Source organism: Nannospalax galili, unplaced genomic scaffold (genome assembly GCF_000622305.1).
Source record: "Nannospalax galili isolate Female #2095 unplaced genomic scaffold, S.galili_v1.0 scaffold586, whole genome shotgun sequence".
Taxonomy (NCBI): Eukaryota; Metazoa; Chordata; class Mammalia; order Rodentia; family Spalacidae; genus Nannospalax; species Nannospalax galili.
The window spans coordinates 448,167-462,756 of NW_008355363.1; the positions used below are offsets into that span (position 1 = coordinate 448,167).

Consider the following 14,590-nt stretch of genomic DNA (forward strand, 5'->3'; position numbering starts at 1 on the left):
TAGAGGGATTGGTGTTAGTGTAAGTGCCATTGGAAATCTGAAGGCACTGCTGTGCCAGTAACAGCCTCATGTCCATGCAGGCTTATGGACCACAGAAGTCTTAGTTACTGAGTATTGATTCACAGTTGATATGGGAGATCTTAATGCTGCAGGGATAGGTGGGGGCCAGCTGTCTCCAAGATCCTAGAGGGTGATTAGAGGGGGAGTGGCTGAAGGGGCAAAAGGGAGGGATGGCATGGTTGGGCATAGGGAGGCATCTCTGCCACGGTATAGGGAGCACGATCAAAAAGGGTGCAAGGGAGAGTGTGTGAGGGAAGTTGGGGAGCGGTTGGTGTAGAATGGCAGGGCAAAATTGGGTCAGAGGGGTGGCGGTCCCCTCTGCCTCCCCTGTTATGATCATCCCCAATGCTGTGAGGGAGGACTGAGGGTACATCAGTGTTGTTTAAGGTAGGGGAAAGGCCCTTGAGTTTAAGCATGTAACCTGAGAAGGCACTGCCAGCATAATCTTGGACGGTCAGGTTGAACAGCCCAATGCATGAGGATGTGTTGTTTGTAGTGAAGCATAGAGAGTTATTTAGGGGTCAGGAGCCATTGAGTGATTCCCAGGAAGTAACTGGGTCCATGGTGGGGAAGCCCAGCATAAAATTAGTTGAATAGAGGGTGGAATAGGCTAGGGAATGAAGTGATAAGGGCAAGAGTATAGGTGGGGAGAGGATCAAGGCCCAGAGATCATGGGCTGTGGCAGGGGCGGAGGAGAGCAAACCAATTATCCAGACAGTGGCTAGGTCTCTGGGTCCTAGGGGTCCCATTGGTCAGTTTCTGGTCTCATATCTCTCGCCAGAACCCGTACTGACTTTGTTTCTGTCTGAGGAAACACACACGCATAACCTCTCCCTCTTGTTAACAAGGGGGCATGCGGTTGCCATTGACATGTTATGGGGTACTTCCATCTCACTAGTGGCAGGGGTATAGGCCTAGGTATGGTAACCCAGTGTTTGTAGGCCAGGCTCAACCCATTTTCATTGAAGGACAGGAAATTAATGCTGAATAGAGCTTCAATTAGAGCCAGGTGTGGGTCCCTTTTGGAATCAGGGGTAACAAATTTTTGTAATGTTTCTTTGAGGGTCCTATTGGCCTGCTCCACAATGGCTTGTCCCTGTGGATTATAAGGGATGCCAAGGGAGTGGCTAATTTTCCATGTTGGCAGGAATGATTGGAATTGTAGAGAGGTGTAAGCTGGCCCATTATCAGTTTTTAGGGTCCATGGCACTCCCATTACCAGCATTGCGGATTTGACTGCCTTAATGACGTGTGAGGCCTTTTCACAGGTTTGAGCAATGGTGAAAAGAAAGGAGGAGTAGGTGTCAACAATGACACGGTCATACTTAAGATTACCAAAGGAGTTATAATGGGTGACATCCATTTTCCAGAGAGCATTGGGTATGAGACCATGCAGGTTAACTCCATATCAATTGAGGGGGCCTAAGGGAGCAAGGGGTGCACATGTAATGCAAGATCTGCTCAGATGTTTGCATTGAGAGATGGGTAGTTCGGGTAGAAGGCGGTACAGACTGCGAGGAGAAAGGTGAAATTGTTGGTGAATTGTTTGCCAAGATCCTGGGGAGCTTGGTGTGTGACCTTATGCCGGAGAGGTGCAAGGGCCATTGTCTGTTATCTAAGATAATCTGGAAAGCTCTCATTGTTCTAGTGATGGGATCCTTGTGGCCTTTTACCCGAGCAAAGGGAAGACATCTGAGAGCCTGAACCTCATACTGGCTGTCGGAGAATATATTGAGCGGCTCAATTTGGCAGACTTGGATGCTTTTTAACAAGTCCAGGAGCTCCCCTAACTGGACAGAACCGGGATTGGCTTGTATGTAACAGGCCGCTTATCTGGGGGTGCGTGATTATCCAACTGCCCCGTGAACCCGGACATCATTAGTTGGAAAGCCAGAGAGTCTGCCCATAATGTTTGGGAATGCTTAAGAGGAAAGGGCAGTATAATTTTGTCAGGTTCCTTTCCAAATATGCGCCTGGCTGTTTGTCGGGCCTTAATTGCTAACTTGAAGGCAATATCATACTTAGAGTTAAGCCTAGTTAGGTCCGAGGTAGCCAGGTGGATCCACACGAGGGGGTCTTGCTTCATAGCGTCCCCAAGACACCATTTTTAGTCCAGAGGATCAAGGCCAGTAATGGTTCTGCTGGGTCATGACGTCGGAGTGACGCAGACCAGAGTATATGATCTATCTTATTAAGAAGATCCTTAGCTGACTGGGTGAGAGGGATCCTTGAACTTGGTGAATTATGGCCTTCCCGCAAGGAGAACAAGGCCCAGAATTCCAAGTCAGGGACTGGTATTAACTCTTTGAGCCAGTTTACAGTCACACAGAGTTCTTGGAGCTCCATCAAGGTATATACAGTTTTTTGCAAGATGGAAGTGTTAAGTGGTTTAATTACAGTATCTATATGGTAGCCAAGGAATGTGAAAGGTTGGATGTATTGTAACTTGTCTCGTGCAATGTGGAGACCTAGCCATTCTAAATTGGCAAGCAGACTGGCTATTGCAGCCTGTAAAATATTGTGAGATTTGTGTGCTAGCAGTATGTCGTCCATATAGTGGATGACAATTAGGTCCTTGGGGATGTTGGTTAGGGCATTATTAACATATAATTTATAGATTGTGGGGCTATTTTTCATACCCTGAGGCAGTACATTCCATTGATATCTCTTGGCTGTTCTTTGAAAGTTGGGCTCCCATAATGTGAAGGCAAAGTGAGGTCTATCTTATTCTGCTAGGGGGATTTGGAAGAAATAATCTTGGATATCAAGTACTATGATATGATGGGATGGGGGATAGCTGTAGGGTGTGGTAAGCCTGCTTGTAGTGAGCCCATCTTTTCCATCTGGGCATTGACTGCTCTAAGATCTTAGAGGAGTCTGTATTTCCCCACTTTCTTTTTAATAACAAATATTGGGCTATTATGTTTACTGAGAGAGGGCTCGATGTTGCCAAGTGTCAATTGTTCAGCTACCAAATTTTTGAGGGCAGATAATTTAGGTTCTATTATAGGCCACTGTTCCACCCAAATATCATCATTAGAGAGCCAGGTGATGGGGATCTGCTCAGGGGCCAAGACTGGAGTCGATCCCGGGCAGGCATTGGCCATTAGGATTGGAGGTGCTGGGCAAGGTGTTGTCCTTTCCCTAATAGTCCCAAGTTATCATGGAGCATGATATCATCATAAAAGGTGCAGACATCCATAAGGACCACACCCATGTCCTCTAGGATGTCTTGGCCTCAGAAGTTATGGGGAGCGTCCGCTACTATGGGGGTAAATGTGCCTTTGTTCCCATCCAAGTCCTTCCAATATACTAGACATGTGACCAGCTTGGTATCTTGTTTTTCGCCAACTCCTTTTATTGGTGGGCCTGGCCAGTATTTCCAATGAGGGAATTTAAGGGATTCAGTTTCTGATATAGTGGTGACAACAGCCGCTCTGTCTACTAGGCCCTTTATGACAGTTCCATCTAGGCACAGGTTCATTAGTGGGGAGTGGTTGAGGATTGGGTGAGTCCATAATATCTGTCTCATTTCTCCTCTTGTGGGCATGGCTGAGGGGCACACCGGGTAGAGTTTAAAGGAGCGGAGTCCAATTGAGGCTGCGACCTACAGTCTTTAGCCCAATGGAACCCTCTTTTGCACTTGGAGCAGCGAGTCTTGGGGTGGGCTGTACCTCTTGGTCAGTGGCTATGAAAGTGGCCAAGCCCCTCACAGTTCCAGCAGCCTTCCCGTGTGCCAAAGTGGGCACATTTTCCTTGTGACAAAGGAGTCTCTAAGGAGGGGGTCAAAGCCTCAATAGGGCCTGCCTTAGGGTCTAAGTCTCTAGCAGCAAGTACCCATTTGTGAATGTTATCACTGTGGACAAGCGCTATAGCATTATGAGTAAGGATGTTTAGTCCCTCCCAAGTTAATTGTTTGATAAGAACCTCTCAGGTGGGTCCAGGCTCCACCCTTGGCTCTACTGCCTTGTTGACAGGGGTAAGGAAGTCTGTGAAGGACTCTCCTGACTGTTGAATCAAATTACAGAAAAAGACTTGTGGATCACAGGGGGACCAACATTTAAGGCCTTAAAAGCCAAGTCAGAAACTTGTTGAAAATAGGCATGGAAGCCAATAGTAGACTGGGAGATGGGGTCAGTATATTGTCTGTGTCCCGTGAGCATTTCCAACATAATGTTGAGGCCATATTGGAGATTTAGACATGCCTGGTTTTCAGTCTGATCGTCAAAGGCTGTGTGCCAGTTTAAAAAGATTGAGGGTTCTAAGACTACCTTTAGTAAGTTATACCAATCATAATGGGCTTGTAAACATAAGGACCACTGGGGAAGAACCTGTTTGAAATATGGGGAGTCAGAGCCCGATTGCTCAGCTGCCTTGTGGATAAGAACGAGGTCAGCAAGTGGGGTGGGCAGCCATGGATGCTGCGCCGCATCAGGGCCAGTGTTAACCGGAAATGTGGACAAAGGTGGGTGAGGCTTTAAGGAGGGCGGTCTAGGAGGGAGGGCCACATTAGCAGGGGAAGGGGTGGGTTGGTTGCTGCGGGGGAGAGAGTAACTCCTTCCATGGGTAATGGGGCGGGGGAATTTCTGGGCATGGTAGCTCTAGGAGAGTATCCTGAGGTATAGGCAAAGGAGCTCCTTCCTTATTGGAAGTGGGTGCAGAGGCTGCATCCACCTCCAGGTCCAGGGGGTCTGGGAGGTCCAGGGTCGAGGTAATAGCAAGATCTACACTAGATTGCTCTCGGCAGTGTTTGTTGTGGGCCGAGATGACTTCGTCAGGAGAGGAGGATTTAAGGCTAGCAATGATGGCTAGGAGGATTGGTATGAACGATGCAGGGGGAGTGATCCCTGACCCGACCTCCCTCTTTCAGGCCAGGAAGAGGACCCGCATCCATGTGTCAGGGTCCCACATGTTTTCAGGGGAGACCCACAGAGCCAAATTAGTGGCTTCATCCCAAAGTGTTCCATATCTTTTGGTTTCACTTTCAACCCTCTGGTTTTAAGGAGAACCTTGAGTGCTGCCATTTGTGGTTCCCTGCATGGTGGTGGTAAATTGCCCATTGTGGGAGGGTCTTGCAAAGCAGAATTCGCCACAAAAGTAGAAGACAAGGGTTACCACCAAGAGGGCACAAAGGAAGCAAAGAAGAACTGTGAGCCACTAGGATGTAAACCACCGAGACATGAAAAGGTGTATTGGGTCCAAATGTCTTGTGCTCAGTGAGGGACTTCTGGAGGCCGTGACACCTCCAGCTGTATGCTCACATGGTGTATCCAGGACAAGCAACAGGGTGACCCGAAGCCTGGGCTCTGAGTTCGGGGTTGATCAGCCCTTATGTGAACTCACTGGGACGAGCCGAGAGAGGGGAGGTGCCGACATAGGCTTCAGGACCACGTGGCGGAGTGTGCCTCCCTGATCTAACAAACTAGTCCAACGATAAAGACAACGCGAAGCGTGGAGGGGACCGAGGAGGGGGCTACTCGCCTACCCTCGAGCAGCTGAAGAAACAGACAAATCCAGGGGCCTACTTAGTGAACAAACCAAGGTTCTGGGTGTCACCAACACCGTGGGCAGGAGTCCCTGTTCAGGTGCCAGGTGTTGCGGGTTCTCCTCAGTCCAGCTGTGAAGACCCTAACCTGGATCGGGTCCCCTGCCGATTAGGGGGGTCAAGAGGCATGGAGTCATGACACACAGACCCCGGGAGTCATGTAGAAGCAAGCACTAGGTGAGGTGCTGCAGGCTCGTTTAATGCAGGAAGGGGCAGCCCTTATATTTCCCTTTTCTCTGCCCCCAAATCCCTTTAGTCAGCATATTGTTTTCTGATTGGTCCGTGCCATGCAGCCTGTCAGCAGTTACTGGGCTCGCGAGCAGGGTACGGAGGCATGGGCTCCTTTTGGCGGGCTACTTTCGGACCAAGAAATGAAGTGAATTCTCACTGAATCCCAGGGTTCTGTGTCCGTGCCATCTTTGGAGGCCTCCTGCTACAATGGCCTATATTGAATTTTTTTTAAATGTTAGTTAAATAACTCTATAGTGTTTCTAATATAAGTTACATATTTACTTTCATAATTCTACTATTTCCATGTCAAGAGTTCCTTGAATATTCCTATGGTGATTGGTACATTTCATTTTTCTTCATATTTTAAGAACCACTTTGAAAAAGACACATTATTTTATATTGAAGCCAGAAGTGTATTTGCATACATATTTTAGCATACAGACCTTCAAGAATCCTACTCTTTAGAATCTGTGTCTTTGGTGAATTTCTAAGAGGAAATCATACCCAATATTGCATAATACACATGCTGTTGACTATTATGACAGCTTATTATTTTTTTATATTTATTGTAGTAGCATTCATCACCCTAGCATATTAACTGGGTTAGATTGTTGACAGACAAAGGAAAACAGATATAAGTGCCATGTGAGACTTCTTTATTGAACTTTAGTAACAGGAACACTTATTAAGAACATGGATTATTCGGTGTCAGGAAGATTCCCAGGAAGTGTTCACAAGCAGGGTGTAGGTAGGGTGAAACTTGGTGTTGCAGATTTATTCAGTCTCCTAAATGACAATATTTTCCCCTTTATCTGCGACACACAGCGTGGAGGGGACCGAGGAGGGGGCTACTCGCCTACCCTCGAGCAGCTGAAGAAACAGACAAATCCAGGGGCCTACTTAGTGAACAAACCAAGGTTCTGGGTGTCACCAACACCGTGGGCAGGAGTCCCTGTTCAGGTGCCAGGTGTTGCAGGTTCTCCTCAGTCCAGCTGTGAAGACCCTAACCTGGATCAGGTCCCCTGTCTACTGGGGGGCTGGAGGCACAGAGTCATAACACACAGACTCTGGGAGTCAAGTAGAAGCAAACACTAGGCAAGGTGCAGCAGGTTCGTTTAATGCAGGAGGAGGCACGCCTTATATTTCCCTTTTCACTGCCCCCAATTCCATTTAGTCAGCGTATTGTTTTCTGATTGGTCCACACCACGCAGTCTGTCAGCAGTCACTGAGCTCATGAGCAGGGTATGGAGGCGTGGGCTCCTTTTGGTGGGCTATTTGTGGACCAAGAAGTGAAGTGAATTCTCGCTGAATCCCAGGGCTCTGGTCCATGCCATCTAACATGGATTATTCGGTGTCAGGAAGATTCCCAGAAAGTGTTCACAAGCAGGGTGTAGGTAGGGTGAAACTTGGTGTTGCAGATTTATTCAGTCTCCTAAATGACAATATTTTCCCCTTTATCTGTTAGGTAGAATTAATTACACACATTCTCATATTACATCACATTTGGTTTCTTGAATTATTTTTGCTCTGTGCTTTATGTTTTTATGTGTCTAGATTTTATTGAATAATGTTATGATTTTATAAATGAATCTGATCTATTTCTGCTATTTTGTAATAGTTCAACATCTGAGTCATGCCAGATTTATACAACAGTTGGAAATGTATTTCTATATATAAAGATAAGAACAAATTTAAATAGAAGAGAAATTGATTCTTTAAAATAGGGTAATCCATAATCTATAAGATCCATAAGCTTTATTAAAGAGATTGTTTTTGATATTATCTATCAGTCTCATAGAAAAAGGAATATAAAAGAGGAAAGAAATGATAGAGAGGGAAGGAATACAGAACATCATAAAGTACAAGTGACATAAACATAGAATGGGGGCTACCAATGGAGGAAGGCAAGAAGTGTGTGGATCAGAAGACAATGCCATAATAGAAATATTATCTTTATTATTATGTAAAAATCTAATAAATACTTTTGGTGTATATTAATTGAATTTCCAGAACTAGCTCTGCTTCATATTCCTAATGAGCTACCACTCTTTCAGTAGGGAAATTTAGTGCTTGTTTTTTGAATACCCTGTCAATTTGTTTCAAATTTTGAAAATATCTGGAAAATGTTAGGCAGATAATGTATCATGTTAAAATATCATTTAAAATGGATCCCAGAGTTCTGGGACAGGCCTGTAACCACAGCAGTCAGGAAACTCAGGCAGAAAAATAGAGCTCAAAGTCAGCTTGGGTTACATTGGGAATTTCAGACAAGTCCAGAAGGAATAAAATAATAATTTAAGAGAAAAAATTTTAAAACAACAGCAGATTTATTTTCAGAGTTTGTTAGTCTCAGTTTATCACACCATTATTTTTTTAATCTTTCATGTCACAATTTACAAATTAAGTTTATATGAGTTAAAGGAAGAAATTCACAGGCCTATGAAATACCATCAAAGATAAGCACTTACCACAACAGGCATTAGAATCCCAAGTACAACCACAACAAGACAAGCAACAATGAAATGTCTTTGGTTTTAGTCTTAAACCAAATAATTCATGCCATTGAGAAGAAAAACAAGGGCATTGAGTATCAAAAGGAAATGTCTTCGTAACAGTTATTAACTTTAGCTTTGAAGACAGAAAAGAGCAGTTTACTTCTGCTAGCTACACGGAAAACAGAAATCTGAGTACACTTGCTGCATTCTTTAATTAATGGTAATATCTAATAGAGAAATATCTTCTGAGAGAGCAGCTACTGAGCTAATTATAAGGAATAATAGAAAAGGAAAAACACAGAGTAAACTTTTAGAAGGAAGAAAGTGAAGAGTCTATTTAAACTAATGGTAAACACATACACACAAAATAAATAAAAATGTAATAAACACAGTGGACAGTGACAGGGATGGCAGAGTATGGAGCCTCTAGTGGGAGAGGAAGGCTGTCTATCTGACGAGTTTGTATTCATGCTGAGATGCCGAGGAGCTCAGAAGGTGGGCAACTGTGACCAGTGATAGTCATGTATATAGAGATTAGAAATGCATTTGAAGACGTCTCAATGTCAATTGGTTTGGAAGGAATTCTTCTGTATGAAAAAAACAAAAAAAACAAGTATCTTCCTGAAGTCCCTCAAATTAAGGTAAAGAATAAGAACAAATCATTCTGGAAGAACGCAAAGGAAAATAGCTTTAGATACTTAAGTGACAATAGAATTTATTCTCATAATTGTTTTAAGAGCTTTTGTATAATCCTCATCGCTATTATGAGATATAAAATGTATTTAACAAATCTGTAATCATTATGCCAAAAAATCTGAATTACTGTAATATTTTGCATATTGTTAAAACTGTAACTCTAATTGTAAAAAAAAAAATTAAAAAAAGTAATAAATAAATAAATAGAAAAAAAAAACATCCAAAACAATAAAAAATAATAATATTAATGGGCCAACAAGATGGCTCTGCTGCTGAAGGTGCTTGCTGCTAAGCCTGACCACCTGAGTTTCAGTCACAGAACCCACATGGCCAAAGGAGAGAACACACTCCTATGGACTGTATTCTGTCCTCAACACGCACTATAGCCGATGTGCCTACAGACACACACACACACATGCACGCATGCACTCACACACACATGCCCACGCACACACATGCGCATGCACACACTCACCTAAATCAATATGCATTTAAAATTTTTTTTGAAAATTAGTGGTAATAGTCCTCTTCAGTTAATGGACATTGGTGATGTGTCAGAGAAAACACAAAACCTATAAACTGATGGGGTGCAAACACTATGTTAGAAGCTACAGTATAAAGAAAAGAAAAGCAGGAAGACTGGGTAGAACCAAGAAGTTGGGGGTGTGGGATGGTGGTACAGTGGTTCAGTCCAGTTCAGAGAGGATGTGACTTCATAGAGCCTTAGGTTCAGTTGTTAGCAACAATCACCCTGGCAACACGTGAGAATTCGCTTTAGAAATCTGACAGCACTTTCTCCCACACGCCCAGAGCTCGGTTCCTTCCGTTTCATTCGTCCCTTGTTTCCAGCTACGGAAGACAGGCTTTGAGAACATGGAGGCTTCTGAAGGAACTCCAGAGGACACCCAAGGCGCATATCAAGTCTTCTCGGTCATGACAAGAAATAACACTGAAGAAATGTTTACTGATCCACTGGACAGCCTGAAGACTCGGAAGGGGTTCCTGCCCACCGCCTCTGTGATGGTCCTCAGAGCCTGGCTCTATGAACACGGGTTTAACGCCTACCCTTCAGAAGCGGAGAAGCGACTGCTTTCGGAGCAGAGCAATTTATCCAGCGAGCAAATTTCAAACTGGTTTGCAAATGCCCGCAGACTTCTTCTGCCAGGTATGCTTCAACAAGATTCAGACCGTCTCGACCACCAGGCAGGCGAGGCTGTAGCAGTCCAACAGCAGAGCACCAACCCATCTGTGGTGGTCCAGCCAACGTCCAAAGGGCCAGCCAGGGCTCAGGCTCTGCCACTGTGGCTCCTGCCAGTAGACCAAGAATGGAAAGACAAGCTACCAGAACCCGAGTCTTCTCCAAGCCAGAAGCTCATCCAGAAAACCCAAGGAGAAGAAATGGAAGATGACAAGACTTCCACCCGTGATTCTTGGTCGTCTTCTCCAGAACTGATGTATCCAGAGGACTGCCCTGATTTTAGCAACTTCTACATGCTGGTGGATGTCGCTGTACAAAGGGCCGAGGAACTAGAGGTGGAGAAGAAGAAACATCCCAAACCGTAATCCTCCCCCAACCCCCACTCTCAGCCCCCAAGAAAGCTCACGTGGTCCTTTTTGTACTCTGGAAAATTCATTTATGCTCAACCAACTTAGTTTATATGCTTTCTTTTCACAGTGTCATCATTTTCTGGGGCCTTATTTTTTCCCCTTCTTGAGAATCATTTCATTTATCACACCTCAAATTTCTTAAAATATTTCAGTGTTTTCTGATGAAAAATGATTAAATACTTAGCAAAGTTCTGTTTGTTCTCTTCTTCTGACTTTAAGACTAATAAATCTGAGATTAAAGAACACGCACTCTTCAAACAAGGGTTTTTCATAGCTAATCTAAGTTTCTCCATCCTCAAGTGACTGTGCATGCCAAGTTACCCTTCTTTCTCTATAACCTCTGTTACCACCTTTATTTACTAGCAGGGATAATAGAAAAGGAAGAGTCTAGTTTTTTAAAACACCACTAATGGTATTTTAATGTTAAAATTTTTGTAAAATGTTCAAGTCTCTGTGTTTGTACAGTTTATTTTGAGTAGAACCTAATCTCTGCAGGGCCGTAAGTATGAAAGCAAAAGGAAAGTAAGCAAATTCTTAATCATATTTTTGAATAAGGATAAGCTCTTGAGGAGAGTACTAGTGAATATTTGGCATGGAAATTTAATAGAAAACTTCAAATGGCAATTTCTGTTATTGATTCTTGACTAGTGAGCTCGGTTTCAAGAATACACATTTTGATAGTTTAAATGATGTGCATCAGATGAAAAGTGTAGCAACCAATTCCCTAGAAACCAGAGGTAGACAATTAATGAAGAAAAGAAGTTATCAATCTAGAACATGTTAGCAAAACAGAAAGTAAACTCAGGTTATCTCTTTTTGGTTTTCTTTCCAACCATTAATTTTTTCATTTTATAATGCTTGACTCGGTAGGGTTAGGAGGTAATGTAAATGAATCAGACAGTTCCCACATGAAAATAACCCTATGTTTGTATAAATAGTGTATCAAGTTCAGATGGATTTTCAATAGGAAACAAAACTTACTACTACACAAAGCTATAATTTAGGTTTAATGATCCTAGGGAGCAAAACTATGAGGAATATGGCCTCATTTTCTGCTCCTACCCAGAAGGCAAGAGATTAGAATTGGTGTGTATTACTAGGCCCTGTTTTTTAAATTCCTATCTAATGTTTTGGAATTTTAATTTCAATATAACATATTTTATATTCTTAAAGCATCTTAAAAGCAATAATAGTCTGAACAATTTAAGTTTACATGTTAGTTTGAAGGAAAATATCTGCATTCTCAAACTGTTGCTCCTGACATAAAATAATTATTTACTTTATTTACTCATTTATTTGTTTTTGTTTTTTGAGACAGGGTCTTTCTGTAGCTCCAAGCTGGCATAGAACTTACTATGTAGACCATGGTGGCCTCGATCTCACAAAATCTTCCTACCTTTGCCTCTAGAGTGCTGGTATTAAAGGTGTGCGCCACCACGCCCAGCTTGTTTATTATTATTATTATTATTATTATTGTTTGAAAGTTCCAGATTTTGTGTTATAAGTTTTAGTCATTTTCTTGCCCAATTCCCTCTCTCACCGTCTTTGCTTTCCTGCTGAAAACCCTTCTTCCCTACAAGTCCTCCTATACTTAACATGCTTTCATTTTTTAAAAAAAGTTAATAAATTTTTGTGAATTTCACATAAAATTTCACAGTATTTAGACCACCTTCCCAGTACCATTCTTAATGGCCTATGCTTGATTTCATGTACTCTGGCATATCTGTTAAGGCCTATCAAGTCAAATTTCTGTCACCAATTGCCCTTCGGAGTGGGTCCATCCACTGGACCCTGGTTAACCTATCTAGTGTCACTCCCTTAAAATCGACACTCTGTCTCCCAGGTGCTCATTGTTGCCAGTAGTTCCCAGCTAAGGCTAGGGATTATTACACACTTCCCCACTTCTATTGTTGGGATTTTGTCTGGCTTGAGATTACATGGTTCTTGTTCATACCATCACGATTGATGTGAATTCAATTGTGTAATCTCCAAGCTATCTGGAAAAGGGTTTCCTTACGACCATCTGCTACCACTCACTCTTACGATCTTTCTATCTCCACGTCCAAAATAATCCCTGAGGCTTGAGTAGCAAAGGTTTGATTTAGGTGTCCAATTCAGGGATAAGCATGCTGTAGACTCTTATTCTCTGCATTTGGCCAACTGTAGCTCTGGATTAATCACCATCTGCAGCATGAGCAAGTTTCTCTTGGGATGGAAAGAATATTAATGCATCCTGTAACATGCTTTCTTAATGTGTGTGGCCCACTGAGAAAAATTACTGTTTCCTTCCGAAATGTGGGTGGAAGGTTATGTACTTGGACAAGGACAACTTATCAGTGCCTACACTGTTGAACAAAATGACCCATCCCTCCCCCAATAACAGTTAATTGCCAATAGACCCTCAGGGATGGGTGGGGCCTCTTGTGCCCCTTTTCCACAGCCAAGATAAAATGTTGATGGGCCCAATCCTGAGTAGATATTGAGCAGTAAACAACAGCTGCATTGAATTCATGAGTGTAACAGCTATGTATGTCATATCCATAAGATGTCTTTTTGCTACATATCTCCCCCCATTCTGTTTCTTACATTCTTTTCACTCTCTCTTCAACAATGTTCACTGGCACTGGGAGAGAGCTATAGCTGTCCAATTCAGGGCCAGATACTCCTCCATCACTTAGTTTCCTGAGCAATTTGACAGGTTATGGATTTCTGTGTTAACCACTGTCTGCTATAGAAAGAAATTTTTCTAATGAAGACTGGGTACACTGTGAAGTTATTAGCATAAACATGAGATTTTAAGGAGCCATTTTGGGACAGGGGAGATGGTTCACTACTTAAAAGCACTGATTGCTCGGGCAGAGGACCTAGGTTTGGTAACAGCACCCACATGGTGGCTAACAACCATGTAACTCCAGTTCCTGGGGATCCCACACTGTCTACTGACCTCCATAGGCACTACATATCACAGGTGCACTTACATACATGCAAGCAATACATTCATATACATAAAATATAAATAATAAATAGAAATATTTTTGAAAATAAAATAAAACACAGTTTGACAGCATGATCATTGTGCAAACAATTTTAGGCAGGTTACCCCAGAGGGAGTATGACCTCTCCAGTCATGGGCTCTTGATCAGGTTTACAGAACCAGACTTGAGTTCCCTCTTGTGGCCTCAAGTACAAGTCAGTGATTGGTTACTACTTGTGTTGGATGCTTTCAGTTGTCAATTTGACACATGTAGGAAGAAGAATCCTGAATTTGGGAATTATCTCGACTTGATTAGCCCATGAGCACATCTCAGTTGGCCCATGAGCATGTCTTGTGAGGCTCTTTTGTAATTCGTGGTTGATGTGGGAGGTCACAGCCTCCTGCAGGTGGTACCACTACTTCGGAGTTGATTGTTGGTTTTATAAGACATCAGTCTGAGCACAGACCAGGGTATCAAGCCAGTGAGCAGCATGCCTCCATGGTCTGTGCTCCAGATTTCTGCCCTGAATGCCTGCCTTGGCTTCCCTTGACAGTTGACTATGAGCTATAAGCCAAATCATACCTTTTCTCCTCAAGTTGGTTTAATCAATGTTTTTATCCTGCAATGGAAAGTACCTAGAAGGCTGAAGAGATGGCTCAGCAGTTGAGAGCACTGACTACTGTTGCAGAGGACCTGTATTCAATTCCCAGCATCCACATGGCAGCTAACAAACACCCGTAACTCCAGTTCCAGGAAAATCAGATGCCTTCTTCTTCTGAATTCCACAGGCATGGCATGACATGGGTGCATTTACACACATGCAGGCAACACAGGCATACAAACAAAATAAGAATAATAAATAAAATGTTTTAAAAAAGAAAGTAACTAGAACACCAATATATCAGTCATGCCATCATTGTGCTGCAGGGCCTATCTTGGCTGGAAAGGCCTTATTTTAGCTTGTAGGAGTCAGAGCTGGG

At 43.1% G+C, this 14,590-nt stretch overlaps 1 protein-coding gene across 1 annotated transcript; it reads left to right on the forward strand.

The window, feature by feature from the left end:
- Positions 1-9,900: 9,900 nt before the first annotated feature.
- Tgif2lx (TGFB induced factor homeobox 2 like X-linked) lies at positions 9,901-10,590 on the forward strand. Its single transcript, XM_008852466.1, has one exon. The coding sequence runs from the start codon at positions 9,901-9,903 to the stop codon at positions 10,588-10,590; it is 690 nt and encodes a 229-aa protein (XP_008850688.1).
- Positions 10,591-14,590: the final 4,000 nt, after the last annotated feature.

Coding starts and splice junctions, on each gene's coding strand:
- Tgif2lx (XM_008852466.1), top strand. CDS start 9,901: ATGGAGGCTTCTGAAGGAACTCCAGAGGACACCCAAGGCGCATATCAA.